The sequence below is a fragment of the Lepus europaeus genome, chromosome 13 (assembly GCF_033115175.1).
Source record: "Lepus europaeus isolate LE1 chromosome 13, mLepTim1.pri, whole genome shotgun sequence".
Taxonomy (NCBI): Eukaryota; Metazoa; Chordata; class Mammalia; order Lagomorpha; family Leporidae; genus Lepus; species Lepus europaeus.
The window spans coordinates 79,845,829-79,867,285 of record NC_084839.1 but is presented as its reverse complement, the minus strand read 5'-3'; the positions used below and the strand labels follow the sequence as shown (position 1 = coordinate 79,867,285).

General features: G+C 38.3%; 1 protein-coding gene across 1 annotated transcript in view; it reads right to left on the bottom strand.

Moving 5' to 3' along the window:
* DNAH6 (dynein axonemal heavy chain 6) overlaps window positions 1-21,077 on the bottom strand; it is a 287,841-nt gene extending 266,764 nt beyond the window's left edge. Inside the window, exon 1 of the mRNA XM_062208725.1 lies at window positions 20,886-21,077. Coding sequence (XP_062064709.1) covers window positions 20,886-21,077 — 192 coding nt within the window. The remainder of the gene's footprint in view (window positions 1-20,885) is intronic.
* Window positions 21,078-21,457: the final 380 nt, after the last annotated feature.

Below are 21,457 nucleotides of genomic sequence, written 5' to 3'. Positions count from 1 at the left end.
CAGCATATCACAACTAGATAGGATTGGTACTACACTGAAGGAGAACTGAGCACTGAACACACAGCTAACCATCACTCCTCTACACACACATGCATTTGAAAATACAAGTCAAAATAAAAGATTACTGTGGCTCACTTGGTTAATCCTCCGCCTGCGGTGCCGGCAACCCATATGGACACCAGTTCTAGCACTGATGCAGCACTGAAAGAGAATTACAGACCAATCTCCCTGATAAACATATACACAAAAATCCTCAATAAAATTCTGGCCAATAGAATGCAACAACACATCAGAAAGATCATCCACCCAGACCAAGTGGGATTTATCCCTGGTATGCAGGGATGGTTTAACATTTGCAAATCAATCAATGTGATACACCACACTAACAAATACAGAAGGAAAACCATATGATTATCTCAATAGATGCAGAGAAAGCATTTGATAAAATACAACACCCTTTCATGATGAAAACTCTAAGCAAATTTGGTATAGAAGGAACATTCCTCAATACAATCAAAGAAATTCATGGAAAAAACCACGACCAGCATCTCATTGAATGGGGAAAAGTTGGAAGCATTTCCACTGAGATCTGGTACCAGATAGGGACTCCCACTCTCACCACTGCTATTCAATATAGTTCTGGAAGTTTTAGTCAGAGCCATTAGGCTAAAAAAGAAATTGAAGGGATACAAATTGGGAAGGAAGAACTCAAACTATCCCTCTTTGCAGATGGTATGATTCTTTATTTAGGGGAGCCAAAGAACTCTACTAGGAGACTATTGAACTCATAATAGAGTTTGGCAAAGTAGTAGGATATAAAAATCAATGCACAAAAATCAACAGCCTTTGTATACACAGGCAATTCCTCAGCTGCGAAAGAACTGCTAAGATCAATCCCATTCACAATAGCCATAAAAACAAATACCTTGGAATAAACTTAACCAAGGACGTTAAAGATCTCTACAATGAAAATTAAAAAATCTTAAAGAAAGAAATAGAAGAGGATACCAAAAAATGGAAAAATCTTCCATGCTCATGGGTTGGAAGAATCAATATCATCAAAATGTCCATTCTCCCAAAAGTAATTTATACATTCAATGTGATACCAAACAAAATACCAAAGACCTTCTTCTCAGATCTGGAAAAAATGATGCTGAAATTCATATGGAGACACAGAAGACCTCGAATAGCCAAAGCAATCTTGTACAACATAAAACAAAGCTGGAGGCATCACAATACCAGATTTCAGGACATACTACAGGGCAGTTGTTATCAAAATAGCATGGTACTGGTACAGAAACAGATGGATAGACCAATGGAACAGAATAGAAACACCAGAAATCAATCCAAACATCTACAGCCAACTTATATTTGGCCAAGGAGTTAAACCTCTGGAGCAAGGACAGTCTATTCAACAAATGGAAATATACCAACAACAGATGCTGGTGAGGATATGGGGAAAAAAGGACACTAACCCACTGTTGGTGGGAATGCAAACTGGTTAAGCCACTATGGAAGTCAGTCTGGAGATTCCTCAGAAACCTGAATATAACCCTACCATACAGCCCAGCCATCCCACTGCTTGGAATTTACCCAAAGGAAATTAAATTGCCAAATAAAAGAGCTGTCTGCACCTCGATGTTTATTGCAGTTCAATTCACAATAGCTAAGACCTGGAATCAACCTAAATGTCCATCAACCCAAGACTGGATAAAGAAATTATGGGATATGTACTCTATAGAGTACTATACAGCAATAAAAGAAAAATGAAATCCGGTCATTTGCAACAAAATGGAGGAATCTGGAATACATCATGCTGAGTGAAATAAGCCAGTCCCAAAGGGACAAAAGTCATATGTTCTCACTGACCTGTGACAACTAACTGTGCACCTATAAGGAAACCTGTTGAAGTGAAATGGACACTATGAGAAACAATGACTTGATCAGCCCTTGTCCTGACTGTGGAGGAACAACAGTTTGGCATATGCTCAATCAGACTTGCCCCAAATGGTAGAGTTAGAAATGTGCCAGGGGATTCCAATTCAATCGCATCAAGGTGGCATGTACCAATGCCATCTCACTAGTCAAAGTGATCAGTTTCAGTTCATAATTAATCATAATGATAGGATTAAGAGTCAAAGGGATCACATAAACAAGACTAGTGTCTGAAAATACTAACTGATAGAATTTAAAAGGAGAGAACAATCCAACATGGGAAGTGTGATACACAGCAGACTCCTAGAATGGCAGATGTCCTAAACAGCACTCCGGCCTCAGAATCAGCCCTTAAGGCATTCGGATCTGGCTCAAGAGCCCATGAGAGTATTTTAGGCATAGAAAGACAAGATACTCTGGCAAAAAAATGACCTAAATGAAAGATCTCTGTGAGTGAGATCCCAGTGGAAAGAACGGGCCATCAAAGAAGGAGGTACCTTTCTCTGAAGGGAGGAGAGAACTTCCACTTTGACCATGACCTTGTCTAAATATGATCAGAGTTGGTGAACTCAAGAGGCTTCCATAGCCTTGGCAACTCATGACAAGAGCCTAGGGTGATTACTGACGCCATATATAAGAGTGTCAATTGTTAAATCAATAATAGAAGTCACTGTGTACCTGCTCCTCATGTAGGATCTCTGTCCTTAATGTGCTGTACATTGTGATTTAATGCTATAACTAGTACTCAAACAGTACTTTATACTTTGTGTTCCTGTGTGGGTGCAAACTGTTGAAATCTTTACTTAATATATACTAAATTGATCTTCTGTATATAAAAATAATTGAAAATGAATCTTGATGAAGAATGGGATGGGAGAGGGAGCAGGAGATGGGATGGTTGTGGGTGGGAGGTAGGTTATGGGGGGAAAAGCAGCTATAATCCAAAAGTTGTACTTTGGAAATTTTTTATTATTTTTAACTTTTATTTAATGAATATAAAGTAAAAAAAAGAGACATAATTGGGTCCAGTGATGTGGTGTAGCATGTAAATCTGCCACCTGCAACACTGGCATCCCATATGAGCACCAATTCTAAACCTGGCTGCTCAACTTCCCATCCAACTTCCTGCTAATTAAAGGACTTATTCCAATCAAAAGGCTAATGTGCCTTTTTGTAAAGCAGTGGAGAATGACCCCAGTGCTTGGGCTCCTGTATGCACACAGGAGACCTGGAGGAAGCTCCTGATGCCTGGCTCTGGACTGTCCCAGCTCTGGCCCTTATGGCCATTTGGGGAGTGAACCAATGGATTGAAGATATCTCTCCCTGTCTCTTTGTGTGTTTTTGCCTTTCTGTAATTTTGCCTTTCAAATAAATCTTCTAAAAGAGATATAACTAAAATATAAATGCATAGTTAAGTTATATATTATTACAATTATCTATGAAAGAAAGGTGTTGGTATTTTAATACCATATGAAATAAATTATCAATCAAAAGTATTATTAGCGATAGAGTCAGTTTACAATAAAAGGATTAAATTCACTGAGAAGATAAGTATTTAAGTTTATATGGCACATAAAACTGAGCTAGAAAGCAGGATTATTAAACCAAAAACTCAAACACTTGCAACAGTACAAAATGGCAAAACCCTCTCTACACCCTTCAATATCCAAGCAGGTAATGACAACCCAACAGTCCTGGTGTTGAGGAAGCAGATGGAAGGGAACAGAGCATGTAATGGCCTTGACAATTAGAAAACCTAAACTTTCCAACAGGTATTCAGAGGAAATTACAGTAAGAAAAACTGAGACTGACTTGGAAATCATGTGGGTGTCTCAAAATTGGTTCATAGGTTACTGGGGCAGTCCAATGTAGTCCAGGTCCTATAGGTTTCCTTTTTTTTATTTTTATTTTATTTTTTGACAGGCAGAGCGGACAGTGAGAGAGAGACAGAGAGAAAGGTCTTCCGTTTTGCCGTTGGTTCACCCTCCAATGGCCGCCGCGGTAGGCGCGCTGCGGTCGGCGCACCGCGCTGATCCGATGGCAGGAGCCAGGTGCCTATCCTGGTCTCCCATGGGGTGCAGGGCCCAAGGACTTGGGCCATCCTCCACTGCACTCCTGGGCCACAGCAGAGAGCTGGCCTGGAAGAGGGGCAACTGGGACAGGATCGGTGCCCCGACCGGGACTAGAACCTGGTGTGCCAGCGCTGCAAGGCGGAGGATTAGCCTAGTGAGCCGTGGCACCGGCCTAGGTTTCCTTTTTTTTCCTATAGGTTTTCAAGATCAAGAAGACAAAGATTCATATTAAGGTAAAGTTCCACACTGGAAAACAGCTGCATGTAGTAGAATCCTGAGTGGAACAGGCACAATCAGAATGAAGTAAAAAGAAGGTCCAGATAAATGTGTGGGGAAAGGAGCAGATGGCACAAATCTCAGAAGGTGCACAGCCATCTTTGCAATCAGTTAGTGAAAAGAACAGATAGGAAAGGTCTAATGCTCTAAAAGCAATTTTACCCATCCCGTCAATAAAATGTACAGCAAAACTAACATCACATTACAAATGTATTGTAGGAACATCATGAGGGAGTATAGTCAACTTTTACACTAAGTTAATTAAGCAAAAAATAGAACATGGAACAAACTAACAACCCTACCATTAGTAAAAATGTGCTACAATCAGAACTTATAATCCATTATCTCAAAGTGTCTTTTAAAATAGCTAAAGCAATCTTATACAACATAAACAAAGCCAGGAGTATCACAATGCTTGATTTTAAGACACACTACAGGGCAGTTGTAATCAAAAAAGACTGGTACTGGCACAAAAACAGACTTACAGACCAATGGAAAAGAACAAAAACTCCAGAAATCAATCCATGCATCTACAACCAACTTGTCTTTGACAAAGGAGCTAAAATCAATCGCTGGAGAAAGGACAGTCTAACAAATGGTGCTGGGGAAACTGAATCTCCATATGCAGAAGTATGAAACTAGACCCCTACCTTATAGCTTACACAAAATTCCACTCAAAATGAATCAAAGACTTAAATCTATCACCTAATACCATCAAACATTGGGGGAATTCTGCAAGACATTGGCATAGGCAAAGACTTCTTGGAAAAGACCCCAGAGGCATGGGCAATGAAAACCAAAACTGACAAATGGGATTACATCAAGCTGAGAAGCCTCTGTATTGCAAAAGAGACACTCAGCAAAGTGAAGAGGTAATTGACAGAATGGGAGAAAATATTTGCAAACTACACAACTGTCAAAGGATTAACATCCAGAATCTATAAAGAGCACAGGAAATTCAACAATAACAAAACAAACAATCCAGTTAAGAGATGGGTGAAGGACTTGAATAGGCATTTTTAAAACAAAGAAATTCAAATGGCCAACAGATACTTGAGAAAATGCTGAGGATCATTAGCCATCACGGAAACGCAAGTCAAAACCACGGTGAAGTTTCACCTCTCTAGTTATAATGGCTTTTATACAGAAGTCAACAAACAATAAATTCTGGCAAGGATGTGGGGAAAAAGATACCCTGGTCCGCCGGTGATGGAAATGTAAACTGGTACAGCCACAGTGCAAGACAGTATGGAGATACCTCAGAAATCTGAATACAGACCTAACATATGATCTAGCCATCCCAATCATGAGAATTTAACCAAGGAAAATGAAATCAGCATATGAAAGAGTGATCTGTACCACTATGTTCATAGCAGCACAATTCACAATAGCTAAGGTATGCGATCAACCCAGATGTCTATCAACTGTTGACTAGATAAAGAAATTATGGGGCTGGCGCCATGGCTCACTAGGCTAATCCTTCACCTGCAGCACCGGCACCCCAGGTTCTAGTGCCGGTTGGGGTACCGGATTCTGTCCCGGTTGCTCCTCTTCCAGTCCAGCTCTCTGCTGTGGCCCAGGAAGGCAGTGGAGGATGGCCCAAGTGCCTGGGCCCTGCACCCGCATGGGAGACCAGGAGGAAGCACCTGGCTCCTGGCTTTGGATCAGCACAGCACGCTGGCCATAGTGGCCATTTGGGGGGTGAACCAACAAAAAAGGAAGACCTTTCTCTCTGTCTCTCTCTCTCACTGTCTAACTCTGCCTGTCCAAAAAAAAAAAGAGAGAAAAAAAAATTATGGCATATATAAACTATGGAGTACTATTCAGCTGTAAAAAAAAATGAAATCCTGTCTTTTGTAACAAAATGGATGCAACTGGAAACCATTTTACTTAGTGAAATAAGCCAGTCCCAAAAAGACACATACCCTATGTTTTCACCTAACTAATAGAGTACCCAAAATGTAATGTATTGTAGTGAAATGGACATTTTGAGATTAGATTGATTGATTGCAGTCCTTGTCAGTGTTTTTTTTTTTCTTCATACTATTTGTTGTACTCTTTTACTTAGTGCTGGGTCAACTATACAAGCATTACGTATACTGAAAATAGATGTTTGTAAAAAATAGATGTTTGTAAAAAAAAAAAAAAAGAGTGGGAATGTGAGAGGGAGGGGAAGGAAGGTTTGGAGCATGGGTGGGAGGCAAGGAAGAGGGGGGACCATCACTATGTTCCTAAATCTGTATATATGAAATATATGAAACTTGTATAAAATAAAATTTTAAAAACGAGAGATATTAAAAATAAAATGGAATTGGAATTAGAAAAACTTGGAAAGATAAAGTGAAAAATGCGATATGAAATAAAGATTTGATTCTTCATGCTGCAAGGGTATACCAAGTATTGGGGATGTCAATCCAGAATGACTCATACTGGTATATATCCTAGTAAAAGTAGTTGAAAAAAAAAACAACTGAGAATCTAGGAAAGACAAAGTCACTCATAAAGAAAAGAAAATCACATTGTCACTAGATTTTGTAAGTAGTTTTTTTTTTTTTTTTAATGTAAGGAGAAAATGTAATACATGTTTAAGCTACGCATAAAGAAAAGCAAGTATGAGTCAGGGATATCCTATCCATACAAACAAATATTCAGTATAAAAGTTCCAAAATGCTATGAATACGCAAGAACCCAGGGAAGATACCTTCCAGAGGGAATCTAATACAGAATGAGCTTCAGACAACCAAAGGGACTATAGAGACACTGAAATTAAAACTGGGAGAGGAGCTGGGCTGTGGCTCAGCGGGTTAATGCCCTGGCCTGAAGCACTGGCATCCCATATAGGTGCCCGGCTGCTCCACTTCTGATCCAGCTCTCTGTTGTGGCCTGGGAAAGCAGTGAAAGATGGCCCAAGCCCTTGGACCCCTGCACCCACATGGGAGACCAGGAAGAGGCTCTTGGCTCCTGGCTCCGGATCAGCACAGCTCCAGCTGTTGTGGCTAATTGGGGAGTGAACCATCAGATGGAAGACCCCCCCCCCCCCCCGCCTCTCCTCTCTCTGTGTAACTCTGACTTTCAAATAAATAAATAAAACCTTAAAAAAAAAAAAAAACTGGGAGAAAGGAACGAAAAGTCCTGGAAATGGATGGTGGTGATGGTTCCATAACATTGTGAATGTACTTCATACCACTAAACTGTACTCTTAAAGTTGTTAAATGATAAATGTTATGTAAATTTTATCACAATAAAAATGTTGGCATCCAATATGTAATTAGTAATCTTTGCATAGCATGCAAATGACTGTATTCTCTGACAATGTAGAAACAAAACAGCAATCACAAACTTAAACATGTGAAAAGTTAAAGAAAATTCACTAATTACCCTATACCACTGCTCTCAACCTGGGACAATTTTGACTCCCTGGGGCATTTGGCAATGTTTGAAAACATTTTTAGTCGTTACAACTTGGGGGTGTGGCTGGCATCTGAAGGGTAGGAGTTTAGGATACCGCTAAACATTCCACAATATAGAGAAGACCTCTACAACAAAGAATTATCTGGCTGAAAATGTCAATAGTGCCAAGGTTGAGAAATCCTACAACTAGAAATAAAGGTAAGGCAGTTAAAATTATATAGTGGGAAACAAAAAGAGGAGAGCTTGGAAATTACTACCAAATTTCAATTTTACTTATAATAGAGCAGTACTAGGCAGCAAAAACAAAGTTTACAAAAGAACATTTATACAAAAATACTCATTTGAATAAAAACACAGCATTTCCTAAATACCAAAAGGTGTACTTAGAAATGGAGGAACCTAGTTAAATATGTCATATAGCAGAAGATATTTATCAAAGCTACTTATTATTCACACACACACACACAACTGAGGACATATATTTCAACCATATCAATAAATTATATATTTAGACTTACAGAGTTAACACCAAGACACATTTTTTTTTTTTTACAGGCAGAGTGGACAGTGAGAGAGAGAGACAGAGAGAAAGGTCTTCCTTTAACGTTGGTTCACCCTCCAATGGCCACTGCGGACAGCACACCGTGCTGATCCAAAGCCAGAAGCCAGGTGCTTCTCCTGGTCCTGGGTGCAGGGCCCAAGGACCTGGGCCGTCCTCAACTGCACTCCCAGGCCACAGCAGAGAGCTGGACTGGAAGAGGGGCAACCGGGACAGAATGCGGCGCCCCGACCAGGACTAGAACCTAGTGTGCCAGTGCCACAGGCAGAGGATTAGCCTATTGAGCCACGGCGCCAGACTAGACACATTGTTAATTGAAAAATCATGTTGAAAAAAATATATGTGGTGGAGTGCCCTTTATCTAAGAAGCTGGCAGGTACAAATTTGCACACATACATGTGCATGAGTTTAATTTGTTAGTATTTCTGACAATGGAAAGAAATCACAAAATTAAAAATGTTTTATAGTAGGAGGAAAAACAGGGTGGAGGTGACCCATTTTGATAAATAATATTGTAGATTTGGTTTTGTAAGTAATTTAATGTTTCATATAATTATGAATAAAAGATAATTTTTAATGGCCGGCGCCGCAGCTCACTAGGCTAATCCTCCGCCTTGCGGCACCGGCACACCGGGTTCTAGTCCCGGTCGGGGCACCGATCCTGTCCCGGTTGCCCCTCTTCCAGGCCAGCTCTCTGCTGTGGCCAGGGAGGGCAGTGGAGGATGGCCCAAGTCCTTGGGCCCTGCACCCCATGGGAGACCAGGAGAAGCACCTGGCTCCTGCCATCGGATCAGCGTGGTGCGCCGACCGCAGCGCGCTACCGTGGCGGCCATTGGAGGGTGAACCAACGGCAAAAAGGAAGACCTTTCTCTCTGTCTCTCTCTCACTGTCCACTCTGCCTGTCAAAAAATAAAAAAAAAATTAAAAAAAAGATATTTTTAACTATTTTATCAATGCTTTTAAAAATTATCAAGCAAATGTAAATGTGTATCCAGTTTGCAGCATAACTATATTTATAAGAACTCTGTTGAATGACTTAGAATATAGTAATCTCACTTTATATTCTTAATGGGATTTAGCCTTAGGATGCAAAGACTTGCAAAAATAAATTTCAAACAGTTTTTGATAATTATAATTTTAGGGGTAATATTTATGATTATGAGATAATTATACTTAAACTAAGGCAAAATAAGCAACTAATGCCATTCATAATCAGAAATTTCAAAGTTAAATTAAAAAGTAGTAGTAATGAACCTGAATTGAAAATATCACTATGAACTTATGATGTATTCTATCTTACAGATGTCTTAAGACTTCCTGTGTCTATTCAATGAATATGTATAGTAACAATGGCTAACCAGTGTCAAGATTATGTTCTGTAAATATAATTTAATTATAAAATCAGTGCTCCTTAAAGTAATGGCTGAGTACATGTTTGAGACAGGAAATAATACATGATAAATCTGCAATATGCTGTATCATCAAATAAGGGTGCTATCAAAGCCACTAGATTTTATTTCAAATGACTAAATCACTGGGGCCGGCACTGTGGTGCAGCTGGTTAATGCCTGAAGCGCTGGCATCCCATATGGGTGCCGGTTCCAGACCCGGCTGCTCCACTTCCAATCCGGCTCTCTGCTATGGCTTGGGAAAGCAGAAGATGGCCCAAGTTCTTAGGCCCCTGCATCTGTGTGGGAGACCTGGAAGAAGCTCCTGGTTTCAGATTGTCGCAGCTACAGCTGTTGCAGCCAATCGGGGAGTGAACCGTTGGATGGAAGACCTCTCTCTCTCTCTCTCTCTCTCTCTCTGCCTCTCCTTTCTCTGTGTAACTCTTTCAAATAAATAAATGTTAAAGAAAAATGGTAATCTGGAGCCCTTACTCGTCCAAACTTTGGAATAGGTCCAAACTTAATGAATATATCCAAACTTAATGAATAGGAGTGAAATTCACATTTTGAGATTTGATGATTGTTTACAGCCCTGTCTCTACAGTTTAGGAACAGTGTTGTTTTTTTTTTTTTTTTTTGTCGTACTATTTGTTGAACTCTTTACTTACTGGGTTAATCTTGTGAGTATAAGGTAGACTTAAAGTAGATTTTTAAAAATTAACAGAGGGAATAAGAGAGGAAGGAGGAGGAAGGGTGGAAGTGTGAGTGGGAGGGAGGGTAGGGTGGAAAGTATCACTATGTTCCCAAATCTTTATATATTAAATACATGAAATTTATATACCTTGAATTAAAAAAATAGTAATAAATCAAATCCAAAATCACACAGAAAAGATCATACATCATGATCAAGTGGGACTTATCCCAGAAGAGTAAGGCTGGTTCAACATTCAAAAATCAAGAAACATCATAAATCACATAAATATAATGAACAACAAATCATATAGTCATCTCAACAGATGTAAAGAAAACATTTGGTAAGATTCAACATACCTTCATGATAATAACCCTCAACAAATTAGTTATAAAAGGAATATTCCTCAAAATTATAAAGGCTAGATATCACAAACTAACAGCCAATATCATACTGACTGAGGAAAAGCTGAAAGCATGTTAGAATTGAGAAACCAATTCAGTAAAGTTGCAAGTTACAAAATAAACAAAAAACAGTAGCTGTTTTGTATGCTAATGATGAACTCACATAAAGAGAAATCAAGAAAGAAATCCCACTCACAATAGCTACAATCAAATATTTAGGAATAAATTTGACCAAAGTAGTGAAAGAACAAAAAAATATCAAACATTGATGAAAGAAATCATCAAGGACACAAAAACATGGAGAGATATTCTTTGCTCTTGGATCAGAAAAATCAATATCATTAAAATGTCTATAGTACCTAAAGCAATCAAAGATTCAATGCAATACCTATCAAAATACCAATGACATTTTTACAGAAGCAGAAAAAGGAGCCCTAAAATTCATATGGAATCACAAAAGACTCAAAATAGACAAAGTGATCCTGAACAAGAAAAATCAAGCTAGAGGCATCACAGTACCTGATTTTAAAGCATACTACAAAGCTACAGTAATTAAAACAGCATGATGCTGGCATAAAAACTGATACATAGGGGCCAGCGCTGTGGCACACTAGGTTAATCCCCTGCCTGTGATGCCGGCATCCCATCTGGGCACTGGTTTGAGTTCCAGCTGCTCCTCTTCCAGTCCAGCTCTCTGCTATGGCTTGGGAAGGCAGTGGAGGATGGCCCGGGTGCTTGGGCCCCTGCACCCGCATAGGAAACCAGGAGGAAGCACCTGGCTCCTGGCTTTGGATGGGCGCAGCTCCAACCATTGTGGCCATTTGGGGAGTGAATCAACGGAAGGAAGACCTTTCTCTCTGTCTCTCTTTCTCTCACTGTCTGTAACTCTACCTGTCAAATAAATTAATTTAAAAAAAAAACTGATACAAAGATCAATGGAAGAATACAGAGCACAGAAAGTAATCTATATACAACTAGCCAACTGGTTTTTATCAAAAGTACTCAGACTATACAGTGGAATAAGGATAATCTCTACAAAAAATGGTATTGGTTGTATATGTGTAGAAGAAAGAAATCAGATCCCTATCTCTTATCAGATAAAAAATCAACTCAAGATGGATTAGAGATAGAAATGTAAGATCTGAGTCTATTAAGTTTCTGGAAGGAACTTAGGGGAAACAATCTGAGACACTGGTGTAGATGGCTTCTTGGATAAGACCCCCAAAGCACAGGCAAAAAAGCAAAACTCAACAAATGGGTCTATATCAAATTCAGAAGCTTTTGCACAGCAAAGGAAATGATCAATAGAGTAACAAGACATCCAACAGAATGGGAAAAATATTTGCAAACTACCTGACAAAGGATTACTATCCCAAATATATCAACAACTTAAAAAACTCAATAACTAAAAAAAACCAACCAATCCAGTTGAAAAATGGGCAAAGGACTTCAATAGACAGTTCTCAAAAGAAGAAATACAAATGGCTAACAAATATATGAAAAATGCTCAACATCGCTAGCCATCAGGAAAATGCAACTCAAAAGCACAGTGAGATATCACCTCACTCCTGTCAGAATGGCTGAAATTCAAAACACAGAGAATAACAAATGCTGGTGAGGATGTAGACAAAAGGAAACACTTATACACTACTGGTGGGGATGGAAATTAGTTCAGCTGCTGTGGAAAACAGTGTGATTTCTTAAACTCAAAATAGATTTACTATATCAAACAGCAATCCACTACTGGATATATATACCCAAAGACTTGAACACAATATATCAAAGAGATACCTGCACCGCTATGTTTATAGCAGCACTGTTCACAATAGCCACAATTTGGAATCCACCAAGGTGTCCATCACCAGATGAATGAATAAAGATAATGTGGTATATATATACACACACACACGATGGGATGTTATTCAGCTATAAAAAAGAATGAAATTCTGCCATTTGCAGCAAAATGGATACAACAGGAGGACATCATGCTAAGTAAAGTAAGCCAGACCCAGAAAGACAGATACCGCATGTTCTCCCTATATGTGGGAGCTAAAATTTAAAAAACAAACAAAAAAGATAGAAAAACGAAAGAAATGTCTGCTTGCATCAGTATTGCTGCAAGTATGGTTTTGTAAAACTTTGTTTTTAACTTTTTCAAACCAATGGTTGACAATAATATACCACTACAGTTTTAATGATCTGTGATTACTTTAGAATTTACTGTATGAGTGAAATGATCATTCTTCCATTCAATTGTTGTTTCTAGCCATTATCTATATTCCCAGTAAACTGGGGTTTGTTTTTTACTTGTCAAAACTTCTTATTCAGTCAAGTATTAGGCCATTTTACTGTACTGTAATTTTAAAATGTTATCTAAAAGACTTTTAACAAAAGGGAGTAGGAAGGAGGATTTAAGGGGGAGACGGAGAGAGGGAGGAGGAAGGGAGTATCATAGAATTGTATTTACAGGACCAGCACTGTGGCACAGTGTGTTAAGCCCCTAGGCTCAGTACCGGCATCCCATATGGATGCTGGTTCAAGTCCCAGCTGCTCCACTTCCAATCCAGCTCTCTGTTGTGGCTGGGAAAGTAGTACAAGATAGCCCAATTCCTTGGGACCCTGAACCCACGTGGGAGACCCAGAAGAAGCTCCTGGCTCCTGGCTTCGGATCAGTGCAGCTCCGGCCATTGCAGCCAACTGGAGAGTGAACCAGTGGATGGAAGACCTTTCTCTTTCTCTCTCTGCCTCTCCTTCTGTGTAACTCTGACTTTCAAATAAAGAAATAAATCTTTAAAAAAGAATTATAACCATAAAGCACATTGAATCTGTTAAAACTAATTAAAAATTAAAATTAAAAAAGGGTGATGTCCTGTAGCAATGTGGATAAACAGTAATCACATTTTACGTTCTAAGTATCATTTCCCATTACAAACAATGCTTGGTTTCATGGCTGTGGCATGGAAAATGCAAGGTAAGCCTTGAATATCGTGCTGTACAGAAATCAGCAGAGTGCTCAAAACTGTTAGCAATATGTCAAAAAGACATACAGACTTTAGGACCCTGGAGAATTGAAGCACCAAGATTAAAAATTATAATAATGGAGAATTCTGAATTTTAAAAAAGCTATAAATCTACACTGACAGTTTGAAATAAGTACTTGAGGAAAGGAGATAAAGATGCTCTGTACAAAGGAATACTAACTAAAAAGTGTAGAATTATTCTATTCTAATGACAGAATTAGAAAATTAATGTTAACACTTGATCAGTATAACACTTGAGCTAGGCAAGTATTGATTGATTTAGGAAATGTTTGACCAATGGAGGCTAAACTAATTTTGTTAAAGGTTTTCAGGGAGCAAGACATTTGCACAATGCCAAATTATCACTCACGGATTACACATTAATTTGTACTCTTAACTAAATGTTTAAACTAAGCAAACATTCACAATCATCACCTTAACCAAATGTTTTAACTAAGCATCAAGAATAGTGAGCCAACATGATGTTATACACTTTGTGAGCTGATAAAATATAAAGCTTGCAGTATCTATCACCTATGAGGCAAGCATGCAAAAAAGGCTTCTTAAGCCTCCAGATTTAAAGGAGATAAAGAAACGAGTCAAATGATACCATGAATAAACAATCAGACAAACCCAGAATGTGTAATATACTACAAGATACTGCTAGACTCTTCAACGAGTCAACTTAGCAAAAATAGTAAAGAACTCTTTAGAAGAAACTATAGAGCCATAACTGCCACAACTTAATCCTTATTAGATTCTTGTTAGGAGTAAAATGTTCTAAAAACACTTGGAGAAATTCCACTGTGAAATAGATTTTTAGATGATATTATAATAATTATACATAGAATTTTTAATATTCTTAGGTGTGAACATAGTATTGTAGTATGGAAGGAATTGCTCTTCTTAGGGCTGCATGCCAAAGTATTTAAGAGTAAGGCACCATGACATTTATAATTTATACTAAATACCAAAGTAACAAGCATATAGGAGTACATGTATACAGAGAAATATGAAGCAAATATGACAAAACATTCACAATTCTTGAACCTAGATAGACGGTATATACATATTTACTGTACTTTCAACTTTTCTGTATATTTGAAACTTTTTGTAATAAAAAATTGGAAGAAATTGAATTTTTTAAATAAATTATGTAAAATATTCAAAATAGTATAAAGTCACATTCACTATGGTGATCATCTCTGAGAGAGGAAAAAGGGCACTGAAACTGAACTATAAAGGCATTTAAATATATAAGTAATATATTCCTTTAAAAAATAAACAGTAAATAAAGTGGTCAAAATTCAACATTATTAATATGGGCACAAACACTTGTTTATTCTTATAATTTTTGTATATTTGAAAATTTCATAATAAAACCAGAATAGAGGCAAACTTCTTAATAAACTATATACTATTTAGCAAAATCAATAGCAAACATAAATTACCTTAAATAGTAAAACCTTAATGGGGACATTTGGCCTAGCAATTAAGATGCTAGTTAAGATGCACCCATCCCACATCAGAATGCCTGGGTTTGATTATTGGCTCTAGATCTGGACTCTGGTCTATTTATATGAACCCTGGGAATACTACTGATGGTTCAGTTAACTCATTTCCTGCCACTCACACAAGACATCTTAGATTGCATTCCAGGCTTTGATCTTGGGCCTAGTCCACCCTGGCCATTGCAGGCATTTGGGAAGTGAAACCATTAAATGAGTTCTTTCCCTCTATCTGTCTCTGTCTCTGTGTCTCAACACCTTATTATAGCATACTATTAAGTCTCTTTGAGTTTGAAAAACAAAACTGCAAACAATAGAGAAATGCCAACTACTAATTATAAGAAAAATAACTTTATTTGGAAAAGATACTTAATAAAGTTTTTTTTTAAAGATTTATTTATTTATTTGAGAGACAGAGGGAGGGAAAGACAGAAAGGTCTTCCATTCACTGGTTCACTCCCCAGTGTTCACAACAGCCAGAGCTGGGCCAATCTGAAGCCAGTAGCCAGCAGCTTCCTCCAGGTCCCCATGTGAGTGCAGGAGCCCAAGCACTAGGGCCATCTTCCACTGCTTTCCCAGACTATTAGCAGAGAGCTGAATTGGAAGTGGAGCAGCCAGGACTGGAACTGGTGCCCCTATGGGATGCCAGCGCTGCAGGTGGAGGCCCAACCTACTACGCCACAGCACAGGCCCCTAATAACTGTGATAAAATCATTAATCAAAAAGAATACTTTCTTAACATCTCAATGATTAACATCATGCTTAAAATAGGGAAACACTAGAAACATTTCTACTGAACTCAGAATGACAAATGTGTACTGTCCCACTGTTATTTACAATGTTCAACTGAAGCTAGCAATATAATTAGTGTAGAAAAAATACAAATATAGAAATTGGAAAGAAGATAGTAAAAATATTCTTATCAGATAATTTTGTTTATCTGAAAAGCATAATAAGACAAAAAAATACTAGGACAAAATTAACAGAGAAACAACAGCCTGCAAATAAACTTAAGAAATGAGAGTCATATGAAGAATTAAAAATAAAAAAATTATGTAGGATCTCTGTCTTTAATGTGCTGTACATTGCTATTTAATGCTATAATTAGTAATCCAATGGTAGTTTTTTCACTTGATGTTGCTATATGGGCAAAATGTTGAAATCTTTACCTAGTATATACTAAACTGATCTTCTGTATACAAAGAGAATTGAAAATGAATCTTTACATGAATGGAAGGGGAGAGGGAGCGGGAGGGGGGAGGGTTGCGGGCGGGAGGGAAGTTATGGGAGGGGGGAAGCCATTGTAACCCATAAGCTATACTTTGGAAATTTATATTCATTAAATAAAAGTTTAATAAAAAAAAAAATACAATGTTCACAAAAGAAGATCAAAAAGGGACCAAAGCTATGGTGTAGTGGGCTAAGCCTCCTCCTGTGGAGCCAGCATCCCATATGGGCACCAGTTAGTGTCCCAGCTGCTCCACTTCCAATCCTACTCTCTGCTATGGCCTGGGAAAGCAGTAGAAGATGGCTCAAGTCCTTGGGCCCCTGCATCCAGTGGAAGACCTGGAAGAAACTCCTGGCTTCGGATCGGCGCAGCTCTAGCTGTTGCAGCCAATTGGGGAGTGAACCAGCAGATGGAAGACCTCTCTCTCTGCCTCTCCTTCTCTCTTTGTAATTTTGACTTCAAGTAAAATAAATCTTTAAAAAAATTATACATAAAAATAACAGCTAGGAAAGTTCGAGAAGAAAGTTTAAAAAAAATGGAACATGGAGAAGGCCAGAAAGATACTATCATTTGAACAGGATTTGGCTCACAAAACTCATGCAGACATTTAAAACTCAAAGTCTTATGTTAATGAATGAACTGATGTCAATAAGTGATGGATTAAATAAGGGTGGGAGCTTGATTCAAGTATAGAGTCTGAAGGTTAAACCTTTTTGGAGTGATTGGATTACATTGAGAGTGTGGAACCCCATGATCAAATCATGATGGCTTAATACAGATAAAAATGTATGGGAATCAAATGGACAGCTTGTGTTTTGATTGTTGTTCTTAGCCCTTGTTTATACTCCTGTGCAACTGTGGTATTTCTACAACTGTGGTTGTCTTCTTACCTATGAAATACATGAAATCTGTTCTCCTTATATTAATAAAAGTTAAAAAGAAAACACTGCTTTAGAGGCTTGCATCTCATATCAGAATGGTGAGTTCATCCTAGGAGACAGCAGGTGGTGGCTCAAATACTTGGATCCCTGCCACACATGTGGGAGACCCATATTGAGTTTTGGTCTCTTGCCTTCTGCCCTGTCTCACTCCTGGCTGTTGTGGACATTTGGGGAGTGAACTAGCAAAAGGGTATCTCTTTTCTCTCTGTCTTCTTGCCTTTCAAAGAAAATAAAAACAAAATAGAGATCAAAGGACATAAACAATGAGCAAGTTTCCAGTCTCTTTGCCTCCTGGCTCACCACGTGATCTTCCCTCTGCAAAGATTCCGTCATCCATGACCTTTATTCAACAACAGACCAATGGGGCTGCATGGTCTTGGACTGTGAACCTCCAAAAGTGTGAACCAACGCAGCCTTCTTCTCTCTTAAGTAGTTTCTCTCGGGTATTTTAAATAAAAAGTTGACTAATGCAAAAGGCTATATACTGTAGATAGCTGTTAATAGCAGATGCAACAGAAAAGGTACTCAGAGATTGGGGAAATCGCAGCTAGAGAAAAACACAAAAGGTGAATAGGAAAAAGAGAAGGAAGAGGGGGAGGAGAGAGAGAGAGAGAGACAAAAAGGAAGAAAAGAGGACATGGAAGAGAAAGATAAGGGGAAAGGGAAGGAAGAGGGGAGGAGAGGAGAGTTCATCACAGAGAAAACACACACAGTATTACCAACTCTGAAAAGCAGTCAAACTACCGACACTTACACATGTGAAGCCAGTCACTTAACTATTAAGCTACTTTCTCTTTGCATGATAGAACTTCAGGTTATTTTCACTTTATTCCTTATTATTTTTAAATGTTGTATGAATTATTATATTCATGTATTGTTTGTAATGTACTAATAGAGAGCTGAAACAACACAATCTTCCTCAGACTTAGTAACTTAAAAAAAGACATTTTGCTAATAAATCTGTTTTAGGCAGAACTCAGCGGGGACATCTGGTCTCTACTGCCAAGGCAGCTCAATGGTTGTTCTATTCATGTAACTGGAAGTTGGTACAGGCTACTGGCTGATTCAGGTATCTCAATACCATTGTAGTTACCCAATGTAAAGTTGTCACCTATCTGTTTCAACCACATTCCCTGTATTGTTTTCTCAACAGTGCTTATCATTGATGAAATTATGCAGTCTATTTATTTAGAATTACCAGAATCCACAGGAATCTTGCCTTTGTTCATTGCTATATCCCCAGGGCAGAGCCTGGCACACAGTAGGTATTTTGTGAACATGTAACATACATAATGAATTGCATTGGTGACAGAACATCAGTGGTTAATGATATACTCTGTCAAATATATTAAAAAGAAATATATATAAAAAAGTTTCATATTAATTCCATGGGAGAGACAGAGTAGGGTGGACCTCATGCAAACAACTTGGGGTAGTGCAGACACACCCTGCTGGAGAAGATGGGGTAGCAGTCTGTGCCATATCCACCTTGCAAATGGAAGTTCATTGTCAATAATAACTGTTACTTTGAATTTTATGGTGATTTCAGCTGTATTGGTTTGTGATTTTCATCCAAGATGTTAACTTGGTTATTAGTAATTAGAATTAATTCTCAGCTAAGACTAGGGTGGACATTATGGTTCAACAGGTTAAGCCACTGCTTGGGATGCCTGCATCCCATATGAAGTACTGGTTGGGGTTCCAGCTACTCTGCTTTTCATCCTGTTCCCTGTTAATTTGCCTGAGAGGCAGCAGATAATGGCTGGATATCTGGGTCCTTGCCACCCACATGGGAGACTGAATTGAATTCCTAGCTCCTGGCTTCAGCCTAGCCCAGCCCCAGCTGATGTGGCCATTTGGAGAGTGAACTAACAGATGGAGGATCTTGATCTCTCGATCTCTATTTTTCTTGCTCTGTTACTCTGCATTTCAAATAAATAAATAAATAAATAAATATTTAAAAAAAATTAACTCTCTAAGACTGTTGAGACAAAGGCAAGTAACTTAATTTGAAAATGGACAAAGGTTCTGAACAGATAATTCACACAATAAGTAATTTATATGCCAATGAATGAATAAAAATACATCTAACCTCATTAATAAGATGCAAATTGCATCAATAATTTGATACTATTTTTAATCTATCAGTCTAGCAAAAGTGAAAGAACTAAGAGCATTCAAATTGTCAAAGACGTGGATAAGCAGGCCCTCTCGCACAGTGTAGGCAGAAATGTAAATTGATTTAACTTGTCTAAAGGACAACAGGGAAATGTTTTTCAAAATTAAAAATGTACACATTTTATGACTTATAAGATACTACTTCCAGAATCTGTAGGTATACAAAGACAAGGTCACTCAATATTGCATTATCTGTAGTAGTAAAATAATATGCGCGTGCACACACACACAAATAAAAAGGAAATACCCTGACCTCCCATCATTAGGAGACCAGTAAATGGGCATTATGTTATTATAGTATATCCATGCAAAAAAGACAGTACTGCTGTTAGAAAAGATACCCCCATATACACAGATTGGAAGATTTCTATTTATTTTAGGGGAGAGCCAGCAAGCTCAAAGACAGAGAATGAACTCCCATCTGTTAGTTCACTCCCTCAATGCTCACAATGGAAACTCAATTCAGACCTCCAAAATGGATGACAGGATCCACTCAACTTCTTGAGCCATTCCTATTGTCTCTCCAGATCTGTACCAAGAAGCTAGAGTTGGGGCCAGAGCTGGGTATTGATATGGGATGTCCCAACCATGCCTTAACTGCTAGGCCAAACACACAACCCTAAGTGAAATAAGCACTTTTGAGGATCAGTATGATTATTGTATAATCATATATGTTTATACACACACATGTATGAGAATTCTTCTAAGTTTCTGGGAAATGAGCATTATCTTTTCATTCTATTCTTTCACAGACTTTTTGAAATACTCTTATATATGCAAATATATTTGAATAAACATAAAACAGTTGGAAGGGCAATGAATCACTAATAATGCTGAATACGTGAGCATGGGGATGGACATTTTCAATTTTTACTTTACACAAATATGCACAAAATTTTCAGGCAACAGGTATGTACCTTGAAAGTAATAAAACCAGATAACCATATATAATATTCGTACTAAAGCTTTCAGTACTCTAATATTTAACAATATCTAACACTCCTAAGGAGACTATATTATACTTCATTCTAGAAAAGATTTATGTACTAGAAAACTTTATTCACGACTGTCTCTACCAACTCAATGCCTAGAACTTAACTTTTGTGGAATAAATGTTTACAGTGTTTACAACTTGAGTGAAAAGTTCTTAATGTTCAGATTTTTCATTCCTTCTCAGCCAATTAAGAGTCTGGACATGACGCCCATCTCCCAAAGCAGTTTTACCACTTCCTCTGTTGCTGGAAAGTGTCTAAAATGCTGGTTTTTTAACTTACCAGAGGCTCCAGTCTTACGGGCTGCTGGCGTTTTCTGGTTCTCTCCTGCGCTCTTGTGATGTGCTTAAATGTCAGAGTCTGTGTTTCCATTTCATTTTCTGTGGGTGGTACATAACTGACTCTTCCCTTTACCTTTACACTACTATGCCGTGGATGCACAGGATTTTGTACATTATCTTCAGAAGTTTTCATTTTATATTCAGGATTTATGGTCGGAAAATTCATCTTCACTCCTGGAAGGGATGGAGTTGTGGAAAGAAACAAAAAAAGTAGAGAAAGGATTGGGGAAGGCGGCAAATGGAGGAGGAATTAAAGGCTAGGCACAGCTGAACTTGCTCATCTTTCCCAAAGAAAACCTCTTAAAGTTACCCCAGTCTTCCCAAACTAAGGACTTGACCCAGAAGGCTTGGGGGGCTTCAACAGCCCTTGTCCCCGGGGTAGGAGACAGGAATTTGCATTTCTGTTAAGTTCTTTGGTGATGCTGATGCTACACCGGCCACTCATCTGAGGATCCTACTGCTCTGGATTTGGAAAGATGAAGAGAAATGCAGTTAGCATTGAAATCAATGTTT